The following is a 26,890-nucleotide window of genomic DNA, read 5'->3' on the forward strand; positions in this document are numbered from 1 at the left end:
TTTCTTTCTTTCTTTCTTTCTTTCTTTCTTTCTTTCTTTCTTTCTTTCAAAAGTGGGATTTGATAAAACAGATGGGGGGAGATCATTTATAAAGGTACAAAAGGCGTAGAAGCTTTTCATGATTTCCATATTGTTTTATTAGTAACCTAGTCTATACCAATGTGAATAAAAGCCATTATTTTCCTGATCCCACCCCCCCACCCCTTAAGCAGTAAAGAAGATAGAAGGGAGGAGGCAGATGATAACCCTGCTGTTCTCTGCATTCTGTCCCCATGGAGTGGCAGGAAGCATAGAGAACAAAATCCCCCAGGGCCACCATCGTGGAGGACCTCCAACCCTTCTCCTTCTGCGAGTTCCTTCTTCTGAGCTTTCTTCCTCTCGTAGCCCTAACCAATACCAAAACCTCTTCTTCCCATTCTAAGGGACACGGCTACTAACATAGGCCAAGGTCAGCTTGCTCTATCCTTCCCTCATACAACACAAAAGAAAGTTGGCCCATGGAACTTGTGATTGGTCCAGGCTGTCTACGTGTGACATTAACCTTGAGCTGGCTTCTTTTTCCTAGGAAATAGTCATAGGTCCTCTGTCAACACCCACGGTGTTGATTCTATCAGATAAGCCTAGCTCATCCCCCATGGACTGGACTTCAAAATGGTGCCTGTTCTTAAAGCCATTTCTTTCAGTCTACCACTCCCTGCTTCTTAAAAGTCCATTTTACTACCTAGCTCGGTTTAGAAAGAAGGACAAATCAAAGTTTCCACCCAATTATAATTCCCCTGAAGGTTGTTTAGTTTCCCATGTCAGCCAGAAACACAAATCGACCCTATAACCACGGAGTAATTTATGATACTGTCATGAAATCCATGATTGGATTACACCAATGAAGCCTTTAGTGTAACAGTAAATGCCCAGATGTAATAATACGTCACGTTCGTGGAACGCTTACTATGTGCCAATCACCATGCTCGGCACTTTACAAGCATTTTCTTTTTTGACGAGAAATGTAAAATGTGTTTCCTCTGTCAGCTTCAAACCTATCCTCACGGGTATGCCAAGACTTTATGTATCATGCCCCAAAGTGCAAAACATCAAGTGAGTAAGTTTTAAGTGGATTTTGTAAATGCAGTTTCGTCAGATTTTTCCAGAATGCTTACGTCACATACTGAGAATAAATGAAATCTTTAGCCACATTCACTTTCGCAGGCCACTCATGTCCTCTTTATTACTTAGCCGGGACTAAAAAATGTACCACTCTTTCGAAGATGGACTTAATTCATGATCTGCCAATGACACAGAAGGAAGGAGAGTTTTGAATATCACAGCCTTGAAAAAATGGAATGTTTTGTTAACATAATTTCAGCATATCGTACTGGCCTTAACTTTGTAACTGGTCGCAATGAATCGCATTCTTTCAAAACTTTTCAACTTAAATCCAAATACCACGCACAGATACTCCTCACTTATGTTTACTCAGTTAATGTATTTCAATAAAATTAAATTGTTAATCTGTATGTTAAAACATTCAGGAAAAAAATTACCCTAAGGGCGGGGAGTGGGGGGGACGCCTGGGTGGCTTAGTCGGTTAAGCGTCCGACTCTTGGTTTTGGCTCAGGTCATGATCCCACGGCTTGTGGGTTTGAGCCCCGCGTCCAGCTCTGCGCTGGCAGCGCAAAGCCTGCTTGGAATTCATTCTCTCTCTCTCTCTCTCTTTCTCTCTCTCTCTGCCGCCCCCCCCAACTATCTCTCTCTCTCTCTCAATATAAATAAACTTGACAAATAATTATCCTAGGAGGGAAATTAATGAGCCATTTAAGCTGAAATTGTAATTCGTTTCCACGTGAGCATCTCCTTTTCTCTGTGGTGTCCCCAAGGGCAACTGGGTCCATCTATATGAACCCACCTCCTGGCATGAGGTCTGGCCCTTCAAAGCCACCCGGTCTACACTGGCGCAGCGGTAGAAATGACAGCATTGGGATATCCTGAAGCAGCTTTTTTGGTGGCCCTAGAGGCATCATCCTACATCCACGATGGTGGCTCACAGCCAGGCCAGGTGCGTGTTCAAAGTCACTGTAAAATCAGTGCATTTAGTCCCAGTGCCTCAAAAAGACCCAGAGGAATGCCCGGAGGGCGGCGGGGCTGAAGGGACGTAGGACAGACCGGGCAGCGGGACAGCCGTGTCCAGCCCCGGTGTAGTCACCTCGCCGGCTGGTTGCAGGCAACTCCTTTTACCTAATATTCTCATCTACAGGAGGGGGGTGAAATAACGTGAGCTCCGAGGTTGCTTGTGGCTCTAAAACGTTACTTAGGTGTATAGCAGGCATTTCGAGGCTTGAACGGCATCCTGCTTATCGTGAATCAAAAAGCCAGAAGAAATCAGCACATGTTATCACCAGTGTGTCGAGCTGCACTAGGACAGGAGGAAAAGAATCGCCTTTCCGCCTGGACCCAAGACCCGCCCGGCAAGGACACCCTCCTACTTCTTCTCAGTCTTCCTGGGCCACTCTCTGAATCTCCCAGCTTCGCGTGTTTCTGTTGACGGTGTGGCGGGTTCTGAGCTGTGTGACGCTACTTTACTTCGCCAGTTAACAAGGACACCACTCTGGGGGCGCCTAGGCGGCTCAGGCGCTTGAGCGTCCGACTTGGCTCGGGTCACGATCTCGCGGTTCGTGCGTTCGAGCCCCATGTCGGGCTCGCCACTCTCAGCACAGAGCCCGCTGTGGATCCTCTGTCCCCCTCTCTGCCCCTCACCGGCTTGCGCTCTCTCAAAGAGAAATAAAACGTTTTTTAAAATGTTACAAAAGAGAGACCACAAATTCTAAAGGCATGGGAACGTCTTTTCCTCCCCTACCTCTGTGGATGCCTACACGTTCGCGTGACCTCCCTTCAGAAAACATACGTCACATAGCGTCCGTCGCAAAAACAAAATGACTTCAGCGTTCCCCTGTAGAGAAGGGTAAAAATGTCGCACGCTCTTAACTTGGCACTCGAAAGGCTTTCAAAATCTTATCCCAACAGGACTCTTCCAACACTCTCTCTCCCGGCCCCCCAGTCGGCGCCCCAGGCTCCAGCCAGCGTTGTCTCGGATCCCTAAACTCTCTTGCAGGTTCCTGCCAACAGGCCTCACGTCCATCAACACGTCCATCAACAAGTGGATATTCATTGTTGCGCCTCTGCCCTTTGCCAGGCGCTTTGGAAACAAAACTACAGAACACATGAAAACGGTAACACGACCCTTATCTCACACACAAATAATACAAACAGTATTAACAAACGACTGGCAGGCAGTCTATCTCCAAAGTCCACACTGTAACCATCCTACCCCCTGGCTCCCAGTAGACACTGTTATGTCCTAACATACACTGCAGGCTTCCTGGGGGCCAGGCACAACACCGAGAGTTTATGTGAAACATTTTATTTTGTTCTCCCAAGTGTCCATGTAAGTAACTACATACTTAGCCCTGTTTTTTGAACAGTAAGCAACGTGCCCAAGAATGACATTTGTTTACATAGCCACATGGCTACAAGGTACCTCTATACTTGCCTGTGCATCTTCCAGAACTCTCCAAACTTACTGAAAATGGTTCCAATAACACCAAAGCATCAGGCGAAAAGACCTTCCTCTCTGCAGGTGCAAGAAGGGAGAGGAGATTCTTCAGGGAGAAGGATGTGGCCTTGAGCTTACAGTTAAAACTCATCCCTGGGGATGGTTTCCTTTCCTCCGTGTATCATAAATCCTTTGGGTACCAAACTGAGAAAATTAAAATCTAGGCTTAAGGTAATTTACAAATACTTGGAAACCACATTTTAAATATATATCGCTGACTGAAAAAAACCACAAGCAGAATTGCATTCTCAAGGGGCCAGTCAGAACTGGTGAGACCCCATAAAACCAAAACGTTCTACAAGACCTATGTCCGACTTACGCACATATCCCACCGGCATCATGTGGTGAAATGTCAGAGGGCATATCCATATTTTAGACTAAAATCTAGCCTGGGATTATTGTGAACTAGCTTGAAATCTTATACAGGGTTGCACAAGGGATGTCGCAGGAGATAACAATAAAAAAGAACGACCCAGCAATGGCACTAGTAGGCGTTTATCCATGGGATACAGGTGTGCTGTTTTGAAGGGACACGTGCACCCCCATGTTTAGAGCAGCACTATCAACAATAGCCAAAGTATGGAAAGAGCCCAAATGGCCATCGCTGGGTGAATGGATAAAGAAGATGTGGTCTAGATATACAATGGAGTATTACTCGGCAATCAAAAAGAATGAAATATTGCCATTTGCAACTGCGTGGATGGAACTGGAGGGTATTATGCTAAGTGAAGTGAGAAAGTGTCAGTCAGAGAAAGACAAAAATTATATGACTTCACTCATATGAGGACTTTAAGAGACAAAACAGATGAACATAAAGGGAAACAAAAATAATATAAAAACAGGGAGGGGGACAAAACAGAAGAGACTCTTAAATATGGAGAACAAACAGAGGGTAATTGGAGGACTTGTGGGAGGCGGGATGGGCTACATGGGTAATGGGCATTAAGGAATCTACTCCTGAAATCATTGTTGCACTATATGCTAACTCATTTGGATGTAAATTTTAACAAATAAAAAAATAAAATGGAAAATAAACAAACTTAAAAAAAAAAAAAGAATGACTAACACCAGGGAAGTTACAGACATCTAGGAAATTCAACGTTTTCTAATAAAAGGCTGGGAATGGTGAGTGTCATGGTCCTTTTCTGGGAAGCCTTTCTCCATCGCTCAGGTTTAGGGATGGTGTTTGCTATTGTGGGCATGCAGTGCTTCCCCCCACCACCAACAGAGAAAATATTGACCTGATTGGAGTTCTCTGCTAGCCTATGAGCGCCACGAAGGAAGGAGGCTGTGCCCGGTCATTTATTAAGCATATACTGGCTTAGCAGTTTTCGGCAGCCCGTTGAAACAACACCTAGATGCCAGATATGGTTAACTGGAGGGGAAATGAAACAATGGGTTTAATGGGTCTATCAAGTGCCCATCACATAACAGCGTGAAACAAATGTGAATTGTTGCACAATTAGCCGAGATCTAGTTTATCAAAATTCACGGCCTTTAAGCCAACAAAACGTGATAGGGTCCAAAATAATGGTTCACGTCCAGTTGGGTGGAATGTCATGTAACGCCTGGCTCCTCTCTCATTTAGATATTATAGGATGCTTTGTCACGTAGAAGAATGAATATCTGCAGTATTGTTATGGCCTTAAATTAAAATTTCCACGGAGGGTTAATAGTTGATCATCAGTGAAGCAGCTGACAAGAGTTTATTGGGAATTCATGATCTACAAGCCCCCACGGTCAGTCTTAGGTGAGTGCCGGGGCAGTGCAAGCCCACAGGGCTCTGCCTAACTTGAGGTGATTAAATCCCTGATGGAGAAAGAATATGTGTTCAATTGACTAGATAATTAGGTACACATTGAAGTAAGGAACTGTTGTGGGTTGAATTGTGCCCCCCCCCAAATTCACACGTTGAACCCCTAACCCCCAATAACTTCAGAATGCGACCTTATTTAGAAATCGGGTCATTGCAGATGTAATTAGTTATGATGAGGCCATACTGGAGGACGGTGGGCCCGTCCTCCAGTATGACTGGTGTGCTTATAAAAAGGGGAAATCTGAACACAAAGACGAGCACAGGGGGAGAATGGCACCGAAGAGAGAGAGAGGAAACAGTCACCTACAACCCACGGAGACATGCCTGGAGCACATCCCTCCCCTCACAGCCCTCAGGAGGAGTCAACCCTGCTTACACTTTGGTTCTGGGCTTCTTGCCTCCAAAACTGTGGGACAATAAATTTCTGTTGCTTAGGTCACTGTGCTTGTGATCCCTTGTGAGGGCAGCCTAGCAAATTACTACAGTGATGAACACTAAATTCTTCTCACTGACCAGGGTCTCTCGACTGGGCACTATTGACATTTGGGGCCAGATAACTCTATCCGTACCATGGATGCGCCAGGTAACACACACACACACACACACACACACACACCTTTGCACTGGAACCCGTACTATGCCTGTGACTATTTTCAGAGAAGGGACAAGGTATAGAAATTCTGAGGAAAGAGAATACCAGTCTAGCTAAGTATCTACTTACGACATTCCTGGTTGCAAATAAAGTACAGGACTTTCCAAATTATGGAACCTTACAATCTATAAATGAAACCCAAGAGTGAAATCCCTTGCCTTGACCTCCAGATAAGGACTACACAGGAAGGCTAAGCTTGAATTGGAACTTTTACCAAACTGTGACCAAATTCCACTGGGATGACCCATTGAAATGGACATTATACAAATAAACTCCCTCAGCCAGCCTTTAGAGTCAGAAATGCAAAACAATGGTTTGGACCTTCAGCATCAGCTAACTTGAAGTGAGTCTATGCTGAAGTTGAAGGGCAAGGCAAGGTCAATTCCTCTCAGTTTGTATATTTTTATAGGTATAACTAGAGAAAAGAAACTAGAGCTCCAACATCGTATGTTAGAACAGGGAAAAAATGGAATGATTGCATTGTAATTCCTCGGTCACTCTGCCATACACTATATTAAATTCTCTTATATGTTATGTAGTTCACCAATCAAAATTTAATCCAGATTTGGGGCACTGAGAGGCTTCTTCAAATTCAATTAAAATGACGCAAGAAAGTCCACAGTATGACATGCTCCATTTAGAGACGTGCATTTGGTAGGAAGACTTTTCTCTTTTCAGATAAAATTCTACACGTTGGGATTTTTATGCTTTGTTTTTCCTTTTGTGCCTAGAAAGAGATGTGCAAAAGTATATTCCAATTCTTTACATAAACATACGTATACTGAGACCTAACATGAGGAAAGGTGCCCCCCGACGTTTAAGATCAGTGCAAGAAATAATTGTTCTTCGTCATCATTGCAGAATTCCCGTCTTCAAAGAGTGGACTTTTACTAACAGAAGGACGGACACACACGTTTTTCAACAGGAGACCCTTGCGTCCCTACATATCCAATTTACAGAGCATAGTCACTTGTTCAGACCAAAGTAATAATTGACAAAAACACCCTTCCTTGGCTTTGGTCCTTTCAAATATTAATGCACACGCTGTGCTTGGGTTTTAAGCAAAACAAAGAAGTACGTATGTTCATAATTATGTGACAGCTGAAATATCACAGACGCCCCACATGTCAGGGTATTCTTATGATTTGTCCATTCTAATGGCGTGTTTTGGAGCAAACACGTTATGTTGGCATGTTATCTGTTTAAATGCTCATAAGCGCATTTTGTGAAAAGGCTGTAAGTAAATGCTCAGAAGCATATTTTGTTGAGTGGCTGTAAATGTGCTTGGGTGCACTGGGTGCTGTTTATATGCTTATGCTTCTATAATTCAAAGAGAAAATATACTGCTTCATTAACTGATACTGTTACCAGGAGGGCCTGACAATTATCAACGACCACTAACCCACTGGCTCAATCAGACAAGTGTGCAGGGCTCATAATTGAAGAGTTGTCAGTTTCATCACAAGAAGGGCCTAGAGCATGACAGTATCTCCTCATAAATTTGGAGTTGTTCTGTAAATAATTAATAACTCCCCTCTGATAGTACACAAATAACGAGCAGAACCTGACTACCAAGTTTAACTACCGAGTCCGGGGTTGTCGAATATTGAACATCACGGTGGGGTTTTAACACCTGATCATCAAAAGGCAGTGTCGATCCAGTCAGAGGAACATTTTGTGATAAAGAAAAGACCCCGTCCGCCAGGTTTACGTCGGGAAAACAAAACCACCTGTGTCCGGTCATCTCAAATGTTCAGTCCCCCACCAAAACAGGGGCGAAACGGTCACCTTGGTCTCCAAGATGGATCGCCGCATCCATTTCCGAAGAATTTGTTTCAGAGGCACAATTCGACACGCATTGCCTCCGCCATCGTTAACTTTGGAGGTGTGCTTGTGGTAGTGCTGGGCACACTAGAAAACTAGGCAGCTTCCATGTCCCCTTGTCCCCAGCACCTAAGTCCTCGGGCTTAACTCCCTCTCCATGGACACTTAAAAGTGAGGCGTGCTGCCCAGGTGAGGTTTTGTTCCCCAAGTGACACTCAGGAGCGGGATTAACTTCAGCTCCTCCATTTCCCTCCGCGTCTCAAGACACAGCCAGACCAAATCACAGGTGTGGCCCATTAATCCCAGCGTCACAAAATAAACAATGAGGTCCCGGGAAACACAACCACCCATTAGCTGAGGAAAAGTGATAGGAACCATTTGTGACAGGTGACGGTGTGCTCCCAATGGTAACACTCTCGATCATGTGATTCATTTTCTGTTTGCTCAACAACACGGTGTGTGTTTTTCCTGAGAGGAAGGACTTGAATATATATTTACTCAAAGCTCTTAATTCCTACTTCCTTTCTTTTTAATTGGCATCTTGTGATCTAAAACTGACTGGTGAGCATAGTATCTCACTATCAGAGCAAACTCTCGGCTGAGTTTGCCATAATTAGACCCACCGTCGCCTGAAGTTGAACAGACATCAGGAGACCTGACTTATTTCTTCCCTGGTGCATTCTATCCATATTTAGAGAGTGATTTTTTAATTTGACGTATAGTCATATTAATTATCGTTCCCCGAGCTGGAGTCAGGTTAATAATTTCATGTTAAAAGTGGAAGTTCAAATAGTCTTGCCTGTAACCTTCCTGAACACAAAGCCTAAATGAAAAGGAAATCCTTCGTGAAACCCGAGATGGTCAGCGTACTCTAACTCACCAATAAGCCAGATATCACTCACACGAGAAATGAAAGGTCACAGGTCCTCCAAAAGCCCACAGTTGCCACAGGCTGTCCTCCTTGTGTCCTTTCGTTTATGCGGGTAACTAGATCCAGGTACAATTCGGGTGAAATTAGCTTTCCTGGATGAATGAAGAAACTGAATGCCCCCCCCCCACCGCCGCAAATGCCCAAAGCCAGATTTTATCTGCCATTCCTTCTTTCCTTCTGTCTGTCTGTCTCTCTCTCACACACACATACACACACACACAAAACTGCAAGGGTTGAAGACGATCCAGATTTTGCAAATTCATCGTCACCATGACAACGCTAAAATTACAAGCAGCCGTCAACTTTTACAAGATACCCTTATTGTGCAACATTTATAGGCTGCCAGAAAACATGCTAAAACTAATCAGATAGCAAAGGTGAAGAGGAAACCTTCACCTGCCATGTAGCTAGCAGTGAGTACACTTTTTATTTCCATGACATTTGCTGGCAGAAAGGGGTTGGCTTAAGGCGGATCGGACTAACCTTCAACTTGTCATAGCGTTCACTCAAAGCTGCCACCTGATGATCTCGGTGCCGCCCAACCAGTTTACACAAGGCACAGATTAACTGGTCATCGGTCACACAGTACATATTCACCTTCTCATCCTCGTGCTCCAGGCACATCAGCCCCCGGATGTGCGAGTCCGGAATTGGCTCAATCAGACGATGCCCTGTAAAGGGCTTCTTGTTTGGGTGAGTGGCTTTCAGGCACTCATCACAGTAGGACACTTCGCAAGTGACACAGGTCTTCACAGCGTCCTGGGCAGGATCCTGGTCACAGAACTGGCAGAGGACTTTCTCGGCGGAGGTCATGGTGTTGGCGTCGAACGCCCGCTCCCGGCGGGTCTCGCTGGGGGAATTGGGCCCGCTCACGGACGCTTTCTGGAACCTGTCGATGATGTTCTGCAGGGTGACGTTGCGTTTGAGTCCGTCTAGACCGCGCTGGCTGAGCGTGATGACATGTCGGCAGGTGGGGCACTGGAAGGCGGTGATGGACTCCACGGACTCGTTGGTGGCACAGTGCGACACCAGGATGCGGTGGGCACAGTTGAAGCAGAGGCTGTGTGCGCAGGGCAGCAGGAGAGGGTCCTCAAAGAGCTCCAAACAAATAGGGCAGGTCAGCTCCGACTCCAGTGTTTCCATCTTCAGGCAAAGCTCTCCTGGGTCATCAGCAAAATCCAAGGAAGCTGATCAGCTATCTGGAAACAGAATGTAAGATGTGATTAGGCGCGAGGGGGTCAGCCATGGGGGGCTGTCAGCTTTGAATGCGTCTCAAAATGATTCCGAACGCGGATCACGGAAGGGTAAAATGCGTGTACGTTCTAAATAATTCTCTTTCTGTGCGCGTGGGGCAACGAGGCGGGGAGAAACACCCTAAGCCAGCACACCAACGGACGTTTCCTCTAAGTCCCAGTCCCTGAAAGCAGCGAGTGGGTTTTTGCCATTTTGCTTGCTAAAAGGTCTTACTCCAAACTGGCAAGTTACTGAAACGGCAATGTCCACAATTTGTATCTGATCCCAATAACCTGAGTGGGTCACGGCCAACTTCTACCTTGTGCTGAGAATTAAAATGTAGAAATGCTAACTAATGAGCGAGAGCCTTTCAGAACTCGGAATCGATGAACTTACACGCGAACGTTTATGCGTCCGCAGGATTTCTCCCTCTGTGACGCCAAAGCAGTCTTCAGAGAAGGAGAAAGGCACCTCCCGTGGAAACGGGCATGAAATGTGCGTGAAATCAAACGTGTGGCTTCCGCGGCGACGATAACGCTTAAATACGCGATGTCAGCTTCCTAAATATATTCCCGAGGAAAAACACTGACTTTCGCGGACATGATCGTGACAGAGGCAATGTTTCTGGCATGCGTTCGCTACCCTCCTGAATAATTCTAATCGTTGATCCCGCAGTGGGATGGTGGGTGGGCAGAGGGAAGCAGAGAAAAAATATCTACGGGCCTTTTCAGGGGCTGCGGTGAGCTTGGGTCCCAATGACTAATAATGATTCAGTTAATTAGAACAAGGATTCTCGGGGCTTTAACATGCATCTGGTAAGTCACTGACAACGGTAACGCCTGCAGATCGGACGGCAGCATCAGGCCGTCGCGTTACCGCGCGGGGAGGCTCGCGAGGGCTGCCGAGGGGACCCTGCGCAGCCCTCCCGGCCGACAAACTCCCATCCAGGGCCTGTCCCTGTCGCCGGCGACGGGCCGGACTGGTGGGAGGTCCAGCCTCACACCCAGAGCCGCGTGGGCCGGGGACACGATCCCCGCCGGCTTCGGTGCTCCCCCCCCCTGCCGGGCCGCCTTCGGGTGGCTCAGCTGCGCGCTGCTGCTTTTGTGAACCCTCGCCTGCCTTCCCTTCAAAAAGGGCAGGGGAAAGAATCCCACAGAAACGCCGGTTCATTAACCGGGAAGGGGCCCCGCGCTCATTAGCAGGCCTGGGAACCAAGCCTCTTTGAACCTTCTCCCTTTAAAGACCATCAGCAGAGGTCTGCGGAACAGCGCCGGGCATGTTAGATGCAGCCCACTGCGGGCTGTGGGAGAACGGTAGGGCTCGGGGGACACCAGTTCAAATCACACTCGGGGTGGGGGGGTGGGGCGGGGGCAAGGCGGGGAGGGGTTCTCGGCCAGCTTCAGGGGAAGGCTTCACATCCACAGCTGGGTTTACGGGATTCCGACAGTCGGCCCTTTTGTAGTCCCACCTCCGTGTATTTACAAAATTTGAGGTTTCCAGCCCATGCCGCCCCTTTCTGAAATAGCAGCCCTCGGAAACGCCACGTGGTGCTCGGGTGAAGCTTAATGCTCATCCTGCCAACCACCGAATGGTAAGCGATCATTAAAAGCGTCAAGTATGTGCTGAGTTTGTTAAAACTTAACGAGCTGCCGGCTTCATAGGAGCCCGGTAGCTGAAAGAGATCTTCGGCCATTCGCGAACATTAACTACATGGGAAAGATTAAGCGGGCAGCTGAGATTTGAAATATTAAAGCTTGCTCGTGTTTCCACAACCTGCAGCGGAAACCCCAGTGGGGGGGCGGGAGGGGGGGGGGTCGCTGCCGTTGGGAGAAACCCGCCGTCCCCCCTCGGTCTCGTCCCCCCTCGGTCTCGTCCCCCTCTTCCGGCAGATGGCCTGGAAGAAATTGAAAGGGTTTTACCTATTAATCACTATTTTGGTTGATCGCAGAAAATGAGAATGATCTCTAATCGAACTCCTTCTCTCTTCCCACCGGAAGAACGTAAATTAAAGGGAAAACGTAGCTCTTTTGGTCGGCTTTGTTCGCAGGTGGAACGAGAGGAGCCCCAATTCTGTCTGGAGAGCTGTGACGCTGGTAACTTTTTAAAAAATGTCCACTTACTTATTTTGAGAGAGAAAGAGAGGTGAGAGGCAGAGGGGGAGGGACAGAGAGAATCCCAAGCAGGCTCCGTGCCGTCAGTGCAGACCCCGACACGGGGCTCGATCCCATGAACCTCGAGACCGTGACCTGAGCCGAAACCAAGAGTCAGATGCTTAACAGACTGAGGTGCCCAGTCATGATTGTACTTTTATGCGGGTGCCAGGATTCCATCCCAGAGTGGCACGATCAGAATTTCCAGAGGTGATTCCACTGCTGACCCCGGGAGAAATGCTGACGTTTCATTCAAGGACATCAAGTGTGCTGGCTTGAGAAGCCGGAATCTGGCGTCCTCACTAGCCCAGCTCTATGATCGTGGGCCAGCCGACATCACGCCTTACCTGGATTATCCTAATACCCTTCCAAACGGCAGAAGCCAGAGATCCTGTTAAAACATGACTGAGCCTGCCCCGTCTCTGCTCTACCCTCCAGGGGCTTTCCCATCCCACTTGGAGAGAAACGCACCAGAATAACTCCAGCCCCAGAGAACACAGACTCAGACAGTGACCTCATTTCCTCCCACGTTACCCCTTGTTCGGCTCCGGGCACATGGCCTCCTTGCAATTCCTCAAACGTGCCAAGCACGTCCCGTCTCCCCCCTCACAAGGTCTGGGGAATCCGCAGGACTCTCTGCATCGGTGTCACCTTCTCTGTGAGCCCGCATAAAACCAAGTCCCCTGCTACCACCACGACCACCTGCCCACCCATCACGGCCACCCTTCTCCCCCGACCTCGGTTTGCCTTTCTCCACAGCTTTTATCGCCCAACGTATTCTATTCATTTGGTCACTGAGCCATCTCTCCCCACTGCCCCAGCAGAGGGCGGGCTCTATGACAGCACAGACTCCACTTTGCTCAGTGACAATGTACGGCCAGCACGTGGAACAGTGCCTTGCACACAGGCAGGGCTCAAGCATCTGTTGAAGGAGGTGATAAACGTCCAGATGTTGGGGTTAAAACACCTCAAAGAATACAACATAACCGCCGCCCTGAAGGATCTCTCAACGTATCAGAACAGAGGTCAGCAAACTTTGTGTCCTATAAAGGGCAAGGCAGTAAACACTTTTGGCGTGGCGGGCCAGGCAGAATCTGTCGCAGCCGCTCCAGTCCACTGCTGTAGCGCGCAAAAGCAGTCACACACCAGGCGCGAAGGAGCGAGCGTGGCTGGCCAATAAAATCGGATTTACAAAAAACAGGTAGCCAGCTGGACTGGGCCTGAGGATCTTATGTTGCTGACCCGTGTGTCCGAAGGTAGAGACACGTACAGCTAGACAAAATGCAAATGAGAATCCCTCCCCAAGAGATACGAATAAAATGCAGCAACGGCGGTGAAGTAAGACTCTGACAAGCGGGTACAAGTTCCGAATGCTAACGAGAAATGATATGCAATGGAAATAATGGCAGTCGAGTGCTTAGGGGCACTTCATGTAAGAGTGATTTAACAGCAGCTGCTCAGAACAGGATCTTTTTCTTTTATTGCCATCGCGTTTGGCGTGGCAAGCACTTTGTGCAAGTGTCTACGCTGTAAGCGTTGATTTAATGGTATTAAGCCATGACTACATATCTGGATACCCAGAGAGGTGCAGCCCATTTTCTGGATCTTTCGCCCATATGTTGCCAAAAAGGAAGGGGCCACGGGTTCGCTATCTACAGTGGATCTGATTTTTTCTTTCTCCTCTCCTGCAGATCATATTTTTGTTACATTACCCAACAATATGTTAGCGGTAAGCGTGCGTAGCATTCACCCACCTGAAAAAAGTAGCCTCGTTTATTGTCTAGCTTCCTTTGAAACACCCTTTTCGAGAAATGAAAACACCATTCATTCTTTCACCAAACATCGAAGCCCCTCTAGGTTCTCGGACCTGGGACATGACAAAAGACACGTGCCAAAGATTGGGGGGCAAGAAGATAGGAAAGCTTCCCGGAGGAAGCATCATGTGAGAAAGATTTTTGAAGACGAACAGGGGTTCGCCAAACAGGTTGGGGGAGGAGGCTGTGAAAATGTTATGTTTTTTCTTTTCTTAAATCCCATAATTTAATTTCTAAGCTTCAAAAGAGAGAGAGAGAGAGAAAGAGAGAGAGAGATTCTTAGCCTAAATGCACTACAATGGAAGGAAATCTCACGTGCATATCATTGTCAGGAAATTCTATAGCTCAACATTTTTCTTAATGGGCTGAGCGGTCCTCATTCACAGGAGGATGTGGGCAATCCTGGGAACCCCTTGGAACAAACTGGGAGTGGCAACAATTTAGAGCTCACACCCCCGCTTGTCCACGGTTTGTAGTCTAGAACAGGGCACGGAATAGAGAGAAAGGAGAGAGCTGGACGGGTGGCCAGACAGTCGGGGACGACACGTAGCTCGCCTATTAGCTGAGTGGCCCTGGGAGTGTGTCCCCAGATGCTCCCTCCAGTTCCTTCCAGCCCTCACTCGGAACAATCCCTAAGCAGGACAGTCCTCAGGGGCAGGTGCGAGACACGTTTTCAAGAAACTTTCTTACAAATCCAAGACTTTCGAGGAAAACACTTGTTTACAATGGAAAATTAATAAATGGGTGTTTCGGTTGAAGTGACAATGGACACATCCCACCCTCTCTCATTCTACGTGTCACCGAAACTGCTCTTCGGGTTTTCCTCTCTCTAACCACTGCCGACTTCTTCCAGCCAATCAAAGCCTGGGTGTTTCCTAAGCCAGAGTCTGGCCTTCCATCCAAAAGTCATCGAAGAGTGGTCAAAAGGCAGACTTCCAGATGTAAAAGAACGTACTCGCGGGGATGTAACGTAGAGCACGATGACTCTCGCTCACGATACGGTATTGCATAATTGGAAGTTGCTAAGAGAGGAGATCTTAAAAGTCCTCATCACAAGAAAAAAAGTTGTAACTGCGTGGTGACGGATGTTAACTAGACTTAGTGTGGCGATCATTTCATGACGTATACAAATGCGGAGTCGGGTCGCGCACGTGAAATGAATATAACGTTCTACGTCAATTCTAGCTCAATTTTTAAAAAAGCTATCCCGGTTGTTCGTTCGTTTCCCGTACGGCCTGAGAACGACTCCTGGGCTTGTCCCTCGCAGTGCCAGCTCTTTCCAGAAGCCCAGCTCATCACTGCCAGTTCTTTGCTTCATTTACTGTAAATGCCCCACTTCACAGCGTGCACCTCCTGGGTTTCATCAGCTTCCCTCCGGAACCTGCCTGCCCCGCAAGCCTCCTGGTGCCTCACATTCGATCCTCCCTCCCTCCAAAGAGGGCCTCATCCTAATCCCCGGAACCTATATGTCAGGTTACAAGGCAAAGGGGAATGCAGGCTGCGGACAGAACTGAGCTTGCCACAGCTGAGCTCGAAATGGGGCGCTCAGCCCGCACTGCCCAGGTGCACTCGATGCAATCGCCAGGGCCCTTGGATGTGGAAACGACAGGAAGCGTCGGGTGATGAGACGCAGAAAAGACTCGAGGGCCATTGCTTTGAAGATGGAAGGGCCACGAGTCAGGGAACGGGAGCCGTTTCCAAAAGCTGCAAAAGGCAAACAGATTCTTCCCTAGAGCCTCCCCAAGGAACACAGCCCTGCGGACACCTTGACCTCCAGCGTTGCTGAAGCCATCACGCTGGTGGTCATTTGGTACAGCATCAATAGGAAGCCACACGCTCTCCTTCCCCCAAATCCAAATCACTAGCCAAGACATGTAAGTGTCAGTCCCTAGTTCTCGGGTCGGTTTCTTTCTCTCTGCTCTTGCTCTCACTGCCTTCCGGGTAGATCTACACCTTCTGTCCTGCATTCCTGGACTATTACCAACCCTCCCCCCCCCCCCCCCCCCACGAACACACAAAACCAAAACAACAAGCCACCACCTCCCAAGGTGATTCCTTTCCTCCAATCTTTTGTCCCTCAGTTTCATCTTGGCCACATGCTTCTGGCACCAACGGCTTCTTCCTGTCGCCTGCCTTAAAGGCCCAGGCACTGAGCAGCACCCGGCTGCCCAAAGCAGGAGTCCCGAGGGATGCCTCATCTCCTGTCTCGAAGCCATGCCCAAGTTTCTCCCAAAGTGCTCCTTCGGCCTGATTCCCACGCACTCACCTCCCATCCCAGGAACCGGGACTGTTTGCTGCTCTTAGCGACTGCCTTTGTTGTTCTGCCTAGCACAGATCATTTTTTCCTTTGGCAGATTGTTTTGTGTTTCGTGTTTATTTTCTTGTTGTTGTTTTCTGGTTTTTTTAAGATGATGGACGGCAGGACCTCGTAGAGGCCCGAAGAACCCTGGTCACTGTTGTTTTTGGAGATTTCGTATTAAACAAAGAAGGATTGTTTTAAAAGACAGCTATAAATAGCATGACAGGTCTTAAATGTTTACAGTGAACAAAGTAAAGCTTTTAGGTGAAAACCACAAAGCAGCATAACTATCATCTGTGCAAAACAACCAAAATATTCATTTAAAGATCCTAATTCCTACTCCTGAAATCATTATTGCGCTATATGCTAATTCACTTGTATGTAAATTAAAATAAATTAAGCTCTGGGACTGATAAAGGCATGCACGATACAGGCGCGCGTACACACACACACACACACATATCTCACACAGAGATAACACTCATAGTCTAGATTTGAGGCCAATGACGGACAGGTGGCCTGAGCCAAACGACCACCTACTCCTCGAAATCCCCCATGCTAAACCTGGATGTCAAGAGGCTCGTGCCTTTTGGGGCGAAGGAAAATTAATCAACAGAAAGGGCTGCAGGAATGATCGAACCTTGGCATCAGGTGGTGGCTAAGGTGGTCTGGCTGAACCAGCTGCCTGGGCAGGTGGCCCCTCGCCCCCTCGGGGCTCCAGGTATCATCATCCTTTGGTAGCACTCCTCCCAGGAGGAGGACTTTCCTGGAGGGAGAAGGGCTTTCTTTTGTCCAAGGTGCACGATCTGGGGGGAAGCAGACTGCATGAGAAAGTCCCCAGTGGAAGAGAACGGACAGCAGGACTTAGTTCAGACACAAGCTTTGGACCTGAGAAGGCAGATGGGGAACTCAGGACGGGTGCCCTAATGGATTACTGTCACAGGCCAGGCAACGGAAGGTCTTTTCTGCCTCCTCCTTTAAAGTGAGAGAGAGGCAAAAAACATTGTCCGGGCAAGTCAATGCAAAGAAAACGTTTAACCCCTTGCCTGTGCAGTCACAACCCTCGCCATCATCCTGCTCGCTAGCTCATGTAAGAATTTCACAACTATATTCCTTATCGTCTCCCCCAACTCCTGCTATGACACAGAGAAGGTAACCTACAGCCCGAAGGAACCCCCGGTACCCCGTGAAGACGACACGCCTTGCACGGCTTAATCCGTGGCCAACGTCAGTGAGGGGGCTTTCCGGTTCAAAATCCCCAGAGTGTGGAAGTTTCACCCATAGATGCCAGAAGTGACCAAGAATCAGGAGTCTCCAGACCGAGTGCATTCTATGCGTTCAGTCACCCACGAGGCACATCATCCGTGAGTTTTTAATCCCAAATGTCTCTTAACGGGGTTTCGACATCTTAATCGTAAGGTGAACCCATCTCTCGGCGCTTCCCTACAGGTTCTGGGTCTCCACGAGCAATAATCATGTTTCCAATTATGAAACAGAGCGTGTATTGCAGCCCCCACTGATTTTACTTTCGGTCTCACTTTGTACGCCTCTGAAGGCCATCGCTCTGAGGGAAATTCATGAGTCACCAGACCAAGGAATAAACTCGGAGAGCAACCCTGGGTGGCCCGTGGTCAACTGTTACTACCAGGTGGCTCTCAGCCACTGCCCGGACGATTCCCAAGGCACTTCCTCCGATTTTTTCCTAAATATCCTCTGGGGTGGGGAAACTAAGCCTGATGTTCCATTTACCAACACAGAACTGAGCCGACACACACACCACCCAAACTGTACAAATGTTACACCAAATCACATAAAAACGGTTTGAGGGGGGAAAAAACCCTTGAAAGTGTTTTTTCACAAACAGCATCCCCCATATCCTATGAATAAATTTTCTTTAAAGCATCCTACATTTCAGAACAACGACCAAGTCCATTTCCTATCCCCTCTTCACAGGGGTAATGAAGATTTAGTGGACTTATTGCCATTTGGGTTTTTGCTATGACATCATCCCTGTTCTAGAACCACAGGTGGAATTTTTTTTTTAAGAACTGTGGACGGGGCACCTGGGTGGCTCAGTCGATTGGGCATCCGACTTCGGCTCAGCTCATGATCTCAGTTTGGTGAGTTCGAGCCCCGCGTCTGGTCTGTGCTGACGGCTCAGAGCCTGGAGCCTGCTTTGGATTCTGTGTCTCCCTCTCTCTCTGCCCCTCCTCCACTGGTGCTCTCTCAAAAATAAATAATATGTAAAAAAAATTATTTTTTAAACTGTGGAATGATGTTTTTATCTTGGATCAGAGGCACATGGGACTTTCAGAGGACTCAAAACTTTGGAACTGGGCAACTTTGGAAATTAACCTGTTTGTGAGGCAGAAACAATGGAAACTGGGTGCTATATTCCAGATGAATCCACCACAAATGCACTATTTTCAATAACAGAATACAGGCACCCAATGTTTGCGCATTCGGCCATGGTTTAGGATTTAGCTTTGAGTTATAAAAACTACAGCTTTGAGTTCTAAACACCCTACCCAAATGCTACTTTACTGATTAGCAGCACCCTGGCCGATTGGAGACACGGGCAAGTCGGTAAATGCACAATAAAACCGGGCCATGAAGCTATGGAAAGGGGAGGGTGAGATCCAATTGAATGTAACGGCATTCTGAAAGACTGGAAATTGATATGACAACAGAGGCGGTCAAAATGCAAAGTGGCTCTTAAAGCAACAGTACAAATAACACACGAGCGGAAACAGGTGGAGAAAAAAAGAAAGTGATCCTGTAACATTCTATAGGTAATGTCTCTGAAATATCACTGTGGTTAACCTCCGACTGTCAGCACCCCAAATTGGTTCACTTTATCGGTGACAGACTTAAGAATTTCTGCCAGCTGAATTTTAAGGGACCAGAGGGACTGACTGAGGAAACAAAAACAAAAACATGACAGGCAGATGAGCACAGAGGCACCAGCCTCAAGTTTTAAAGTAACTCATTAAGACGATAGATTTTCTTAATAACTTGCCACTTCCTGTTTATTTATTCTGAGGAGCGCTTAAGTTAAAATGTTCTACCTGCCACGGAAAGTGAGAAGCAAGGAAGACTTTTAATGTCACCAAACACCCACCTGGTGGAATTCATGCAGACTGAATGAAACCGTTCACAAAACCTGTCCATAGTGTGCTCGATTTTTAGTAATTGGATCTCCAGGATATTCTTTAAAATAATCACATACTCTCTTGACCATGCAACCTGATTAATAATGAATGAACATTCCTGAAAAGAATCCTTTGGAAGCACAGCAGATGTCTTTGGGGATATGAAGGCTTTAATGATAAAAATTAAGGGGAAGCGGGAGCTAGGTCACACTGTCTGGTTATTTTAATTGAAACCTAGTCTTCCACATTTACTTAACAGAATGCTTAAATACACCTTCTGGAGTTCATTTATACAAGCAGACAAGAAAAAAGACACCAATGACAACGCAAAAAAAAGCAATCCCAATTTCTCAAGGACCGACCGCCCGACCCCGCTCTGCCTTAATAGTAAAGAAACCCCCTCAACCGTCTCAGAAATGCAACTTGCTCTCTCGAAAAAACTGATAGATAGGTTAAAAACAGGAAACAGCACATTTGTCCTTAATAGTTCTTTGAGCACCTCTCCAGATTCTTACAAATAGATCGCCTTGAATACCCACCAATGGACTGCACCCTAGTTCTTGGTGAAGACACATCGCCGTAGGCAGAGGAAGGGGACCCGCGAAATGACAGGCAGGCCACCGAGACCAGATGGCGGGTGGCAGGCAGTGCCGGAGCAGTCCTGTGTGTCTGTGAGAGCGTCAACGGTGAAACACAACAGGAAAATCGACGCGACAATTCCAGGAAGCCCAGCTCCACCTCATCCACCCCGCCAGGGTTGCTGAGTTGAAGAATCAAAACTCCCTCTTGCTTTCCAGCTGCCTTTTGCACAGACCCTGCCGAGGCTGCCCTATGTCCTCGCCCACTCCACGTTCAACTCAAGCCAAATGAAAAGGCAGCTCGGGGCGGATTAACACCCACTGCCTCGTCCCCAAAACGACGACGATTTGGCACTGCGATCTGTACCCTCATGGCTCACGGGGCCCAGCAGCGGGTCAGTGTCCCGCAGCCGAGTGCCGGGTGCCAGCTTTTCCATGCTGCCAATAGGAGCGTCCCGTCCGGCTCCCGGGGTCAGCAAGGGGCTCTTGCCTCCCTTGCATTTCGTCCTTTTGGCGGCTTCCTGAGCACATGATCACACTGTGCTCTGGACGCTGTTGTTGTTTTTTTTAATAATGCACTTATTATTTTGTATCTATCTTCTGAGTTAAAATATAATATCTAGAAGAAGTTTTGATTTTTTAATTTTTTTTAATTTATTTTTGAGAGAGACAGACAGACAGACAGAATACGAGCGGGGGAGAGGCCGACAGAGAGGGAGACACAGAATCCGAAGAAGGCTCCAGGCTCTGAGCTGTCAGCACAGAGCCCCACACGGGGCTCAAACTTGTGAACCGCGAGATCATGACCCGAGCCGAGGTCAGACGCTTCACTGACTGAGCCACCCAGGTGCCCCCGGAAGAAGTTTTTTAAAACATCACATCCAGGGGCGCCTGGGTGGCTCAGTCGGTTGAGCGTCCAACTTCGGCTGGGGTCATGATCTCGTGGTTTGTGAGTTCGAGCCCCATGTGGGGCTCTGTGCTGACAGCTCGGAGCCTGGAGCCTGCCCCGGATTCCTCTCTCTCTCTCTGCCCCTCCCCAACTTGCACTCTGTGTCTCTCTCTCAAAAATAAATAATAAAAAAATTTAAAAAATAAAAAAATAAAAAAATAAAACATCACATCCAGAAGAACAATCTCTCGTACAGACTCCATAAAGCAGTCATTTTTTTTCTTCCCCAAATAGAGAGCTAAATTGCAATCTCTCATCCTGATAAACAACTGAAAATATAGGTGTATGAAATATACACACATGTATACATAAGCAAGCAACACATATACACACACATATATATATATATATCATGCCTGCATACGACATGTCGTATGCACACGTGTTTATACATACATATGATGCATACACACATACACACAGCAAATCTGTGATAGGTGTCCCAAATTTCAGTCACCAGAACGGCAAAGAAAGAGTGAATTGAGAATGGAAAGTAATCTTTTAAAAATTGATTGTCTAAAGGAAGAGGAAGTAGTCTTCCCAAAAGCAAAAAAAAAAAAAAAAGAAAAGAAAAGAAAAAGAAATTGTCTTGCCCTGCAATTCTTTCAAGGATGTTGCTTATCACCATGCAAGACAAGAACAGGCAACTCAAGTAAATCATCAGGAAAGTGTAAAAACACACACACACACAAAAAAAACCCCACACACTGATTGCAAACCTGCACGATTCACGTGCAAAATCAGATATCCAGCCTCCACCAAAGGTGTTTAAGAAACTTCTTGATAAAAGGGCAAGCAGGAGGCAAGGACTGTTGCCTGGCTGGCGTGTCGTGACGCCTACTTTCGTGCCATTGCAACACCTCACGGTAAACCAAAGCGTGCTTCACATGTTTGGACATAAAAATGCAAACATACACTTTCTTGGCTTATGTCTGTACAAATCACAATTTCATCCGTCTATTAACAATAAACAAAGGGATTACTCAATTTCACAAAGAGGTGACTTCCCAAGGAAGACCTCGCTGTCCACAGGAGAGACACGCATCCATCATCAAACAGAATTCAAAAGAAGTTTTCGGCATGAGATGTGAAAGTGTTGCCTTTGTTAAAACAACCTTAAGCCTGCCAAAATTTCTACGAGACATGCCTAACTTGTCCGTATTTTGGCGCTGCGGTGGCAAATGAGCCTGAACATCTAGAGTTGGAATATCAGGAAACAAACATGGACTTCACCCCTCAAAACCGGAAGAAAAGGATCAACAACCGCAACCTTGATCATCTTCTACGGAGCATCATCTGACAACCTCTACAGGCGATTTCCCACCGCCGGAGGGTCTCAGACATTTCATGTCTTTTACAGTTTACGCGAAGAAAGCAAACATCCAGTGTTAAAGGCAAATGGCACCTATTTCGCATTCAGTTGAAAGTGACCGATGTTTTCCCCGTCTGTGCTGTACCGAGCGCCAGGCAAGAATCTCGTGCTGAGGGCAGCGGCAGCGGACACGAAAGAGAGGGGAGGGAGAGAACACCTGTCACACCTAGTCTCCTGACACCTCCAGTGTGGTGGTGGCAGAAATGGAAGCTCCCGTGGACGCTTCTTCCCAGTGTTTCTAGTTCGACAGGCATTTCTACACCCATGCATGGAACTATTCTCTGTCTCTATAAAACCCTACGTACGTCTACAGTGGAACTGATTTTTGTACACACCCACACACGTAAGCGCCTTTGCAAAATTACGTGGGACTTGACAGAACTCACCCTTCACAAATCCCTCGGTGACAACATCCCTCCTGGATCAGAGAGACACGCCTTCCTCTATGCAAAAACGGAAACCTTACACGATTTATATATTACATTTTTTTTTTTTAAAGCCTGCCCGTATCTGAAAAGGGTTACCTGGAAAACAGCAAAATGACATCAGAGGTCTGGTCTGTGAAGGACGGACCAGTTGAGCTGGATTATTGCAGCAAGTAGATTCCATCTGGAAAAACGCTTGCCCCTTGGGAAAACCTTCTCTTACTTCATTCCTACAACGCTCCTCTAGAAGGCAGAGAAAGTGCACTCTCCCCCCTTCCCACTTATTATCCACCGGGAGAAAAATGCATCAGTAAATAGTTCCTGATGATGGCCAGTATGGCATTTCACCATTGTTCTCTGAACATCGAAAAGCTTACGTTCAGTGGCACGCACAACTCCTCCAGTCCCATGACTCACTGAGGTAATGACAATGTCATATAGTAACTGATGCCTATTGTATGGACAGATTGGGAAATTCTCTCAAACGCGATAGCTCCTTTCCTCAAAGGAAATCGCTTTGTCTCTCAACTTCAAAGTTAGCCACACACAAAGGCCTCATGTTCACAATGCCCCGAAGCTACTTTGCGATCTTGAAAACTAAAGAAAAGTAACCTTGATTCACAACTCCTGGTTAACTATTATGAAGAACATGCTTTCAATGTTTCCCGTGATCACTGAGGCCCTACCGTCAGGGGATGAAGTCTTTTGTTTTTTGGGTTTTTTTTTTTTAAGGCAACAGAAACAGGAGTGACTCTTTTGTTCGGAGTTGTTATTGTAAAGCACCACACGAGAGAAGGGGGACGATGGAAGAATGGCAATGAAAAGAACAACAGTGCTGACGAAAACAGGATATTAAGAACAGCATCTGAACCGGGCGTCCTCACAGAACAAAGGCAGGTGGCTTCTTGGGAGAAATCTGAGCAAAAATACTTTGAAAAGATTTAAATGCTAATGGATGAATGAGTTTTCCAGGCAGCAAGAAATCTTTACGTCTGGGGCGGTAAAACTGGGTTGTCATTTAAATACATACACACACACACACACACACACACACACACACAGTATCATGAAATTAAAACTTTCAAATCAGATTAAATCACTCACTTTTTAAACCCATGATCCACTCCTTGAAACTTCTAGATCTGTTTCTGCCCCATCTAAAGTAAGATACTTTTTATTAGATAACTGAAGGAACTTAGGGTACATTCGTAAGGAAACGGAATTTGTTACAAAAATGGTTCTCTCCATTCGGAGCATACTCTAACTTACACTTTTTTTCTTCTAACTTACATACTTTAAATATAACCTTTAAGGAGAGTTTTCAAGAACTCCTAGGGAAGCCACGGAATGGATTCTTCGCTGAGAAACAATCACCGCGACCGAACAGCTAACGTGAAGGTCACAGATGGGTTTGGTCAAATCATGCTCTTTTTTTTTTAATGTTTATTTATTTATTTTGAGGAGGGAGGAGGGGTAGAGAGAGATAGAGAGAGAGAATCCCAAGCAGGCTCCATGCTCGGTGCAGAGCACGACACAGGGCTCGATCTCACAACCACAAGATCATGACCTGAGCTGAAACCAAGAGTCGGACGCTTAACCGACTGAGCCACCCAGGCGCCCCCAAATCATACTCTTCTTACCTTCTACTTTTTTTCCGATTCAAATTCCACTCAAGCTGCTAATGGGACAACACATTTAGTGAGAGCATCAGAGTTCATATGGTCTACTGGACTTACCACATAATGAGAATTATAATGATCATTATTGCAGTCTCTGAGCTAGAGGGTTCAGAAAAGTAAAAATATATCCTGTCTTGCAATGCTTCCAAAATGGCCGTCCGTTTCCTCTTCTCTCTGTTCCGCTGCTATTCCACGTCTTTCGCCTTTCCCCATCCCCTCCTTCTATTGCCAGCGGAAGGAAAAGCAAATAGACTTTCCTCTTTTAGACAACGCATTTCATCTGGCTCTCCCTTTGATGTGCTGGCAGAAAAGCTGGGGTTAAGCCTCGATTGAGCTCAGCTGGCCCAACTACGCTTGGTCTCGTTTTGGGGTGAGACTGTCAGTATGGTGTCGTGCAAAGAAACGTGTACCTTGAAACCAGATACACCTGAGTTCAAACCGTGGCTTCTGCCGTTTCCTATCTTGTAAGGTTTCCTTATCCGCAAAATGCGACAATGAGAACAATCTCGAAGGGTCTTTTGAGGATTAAGTGAGGCAAAGTTGCAAAAGCGCTAGCAAAATTGTAGCTCCCACACCCCTCTTCCTCTCGTGTCCCCGGTCACCACTTCCCACCCTTCTCTGAGTACATTCATGATCTGTATTTTTTATTGCAAACTGTTCCAGATCACTTTTGGAAACAGGAAGGATCTCAATCCATGTCCTTGTTCAATAACATTCATGGGCCGTCTTGTATAAAGAAATAGTATATAACGAATAAACCGGCATTCCTGCTGTTAACATTAATTCTTTTTTAATAATTGTCTTCACGTAGGCAAGGTCCTCTGTTTCCCAGACATCAATATACCTCTATTCATTGCCACTGGGCCTCCGGCCGTGACCTCGAGCCTTCAGTTTTCCGCTCCTCACTGCAGAGCTCCCCGTCCCACATGAATCCTAGGCCAGAATTTTTGATGTCGCAGGAAATAAGAGACCCTGACACAGGTGGCACAGGTGAGACTATCAAGACCAGTGACGGCTTTCAGATTTTTCCTGCTCGGGAGCTAAGCTGTTAGCCTACCAGTTTCATGGATTTCGGCAGAAGACATGAGACCCGTGAGTCAGAGACAAAGGACGGTTTTAAGGCAGGGCACAGCAGGCATCTCATGTCTCATAGTCACGCTGGTTCCCCTCGTCCCCCAAGTCCACGGAGCGCCCCAGGTGCTCACTGCATTCGTAGAGGGTTTGCATCACAGCTGAAAAACCCGAGCTCAGGAAACCCCAACCTCTCATTATGGGCTGCAAGCCAACCTCTCTGGCATTCGCCCTGTAGAGAACATTATCTTTACCATAACGGACAGCAGACCAACCTACTTTCTACCCCGGAGGGAGATACTCTGTCGAGATACTCTATGTCAATCTTCTAAGCTGTTGGCTATACGGATGAATATCCTCGAAAAGACCGTCTGGAACAAAAGCCATCCGTACCTCAGCTCGCCAGAGGTACAGAAACGTGAGAGGTCCCTGGAGAATTATTGTCCAACAGACACAGCTCCTGGCTCCTCCTGGAAATCTGGCCCAGGAAATCGGATCGATCGCCACCGGCCTTTCCAGCAGTGAGGGCAGAGGCACTTAACGTGACAGTGAATGACGCTTGAGTCATGGAAGACCAGGGGTCAAAGGAGCCCGCCAGAAAGTGCTCCACACTCCTCACCCCTACCATCCTTTAACATCAGCTGGGGTTCCAGGAAGAGAGCAGGTGGGCCCCACCCATAGTAAACAGAGCCCTTAACTACTTCCTTATTAGCCCCAAATCAGCCTGTATCTGGTCTTTGCTCTTAACCGAAACTCATTTTAAGAGGTGGGAAGAGTAAGCTCGTTTTGTTACTTCTTTGATATTAGAAATCCTACACGTGCGTTAAGTTGGCTTAAGCGTTTTTTTGTTTTTTTTTTTTTAATGTTAGCGCTACCTTTGGCGTAAAACCAGAGAGCAAGTCATTTCTCTGAATAGTCTTTCATTCAGTAGGTATTTTTGAGGTCCTGCTGTGAGTCAGGCACTGCCCTGGGCCCTGGGAATACACGGGTGAATATGTCCTGGGAGGGCTTACGTTTTAATGAAAGGGACATAAAATAAACCAGGAAATGGGTGAGAACCATACATAAAATGAAAGAAATAAAAAGGATATCATGATAGAAAATAGAGGGGTGGGTGAGGTCTACTGTAGCTACAAACACGTTTATACTCATATCTGTGCAGGCTTTCTTAATATTTTGCCTTGCCGCCCTGCCAATAAATGAGCAAACAACATCTTAATTTCAGTATAAAACTTTCCAGCGTTTGGGAGCAGAGTTTGGATTTAATTTCTCAAGTTGCTCAATGTTTACTGACAGATTTCCTTAACGGATGATTTCTGTTTCAAGGACGTGAAAATCCAA

At 46.9% G+C, this 26,890-nt stretch overlaps 1 protein-coding gene across 2 annotated transcripts in view; it reads right to left on the bottom strand.

Annotated features, from left to right (window-relative positions):
• Positions 1 to 26,890, bottom strand: part of MID1 (midline 1) — a 148,310-nt gene that overhangs the window by 91,606 nt on the left and 29,814 nt on the right. Inside the window, exon 2 of one of the 2 annotated variants that reach the window (XM_049643416.1) lies at positions 9,425 to 10,026. In XM_049643416.1, the coding sequence (XP_049499373.1) occupies positions 9,425 to 9,970 (546 nt within the window). In that variant the 5' untranslated portion in view covers positions 9,971 to 10,026. Of the gene's footprint in view, positions 1 to 9,310; positions 10,027 to 26,890 lie in introns of both variants that reach the window. The other variant, XM_049643415.1, reaches the window with a different exon arrangement.

The sequence above is a fragment of the Panthera uncia genome, chromosome X (assembly GCF_023721935.1).
Source record: "Panthera uncia isolate 11264 chromosome X, Puncia_PCG_1.0, whole genome shotgun sequence".
In the NCBI taxonomy this organism is placed as follows: Eukaryota; Metazoa; Chordata; class Mammalia; order Carnivora; family Felidae; genus Panthera; species Panthera uncia.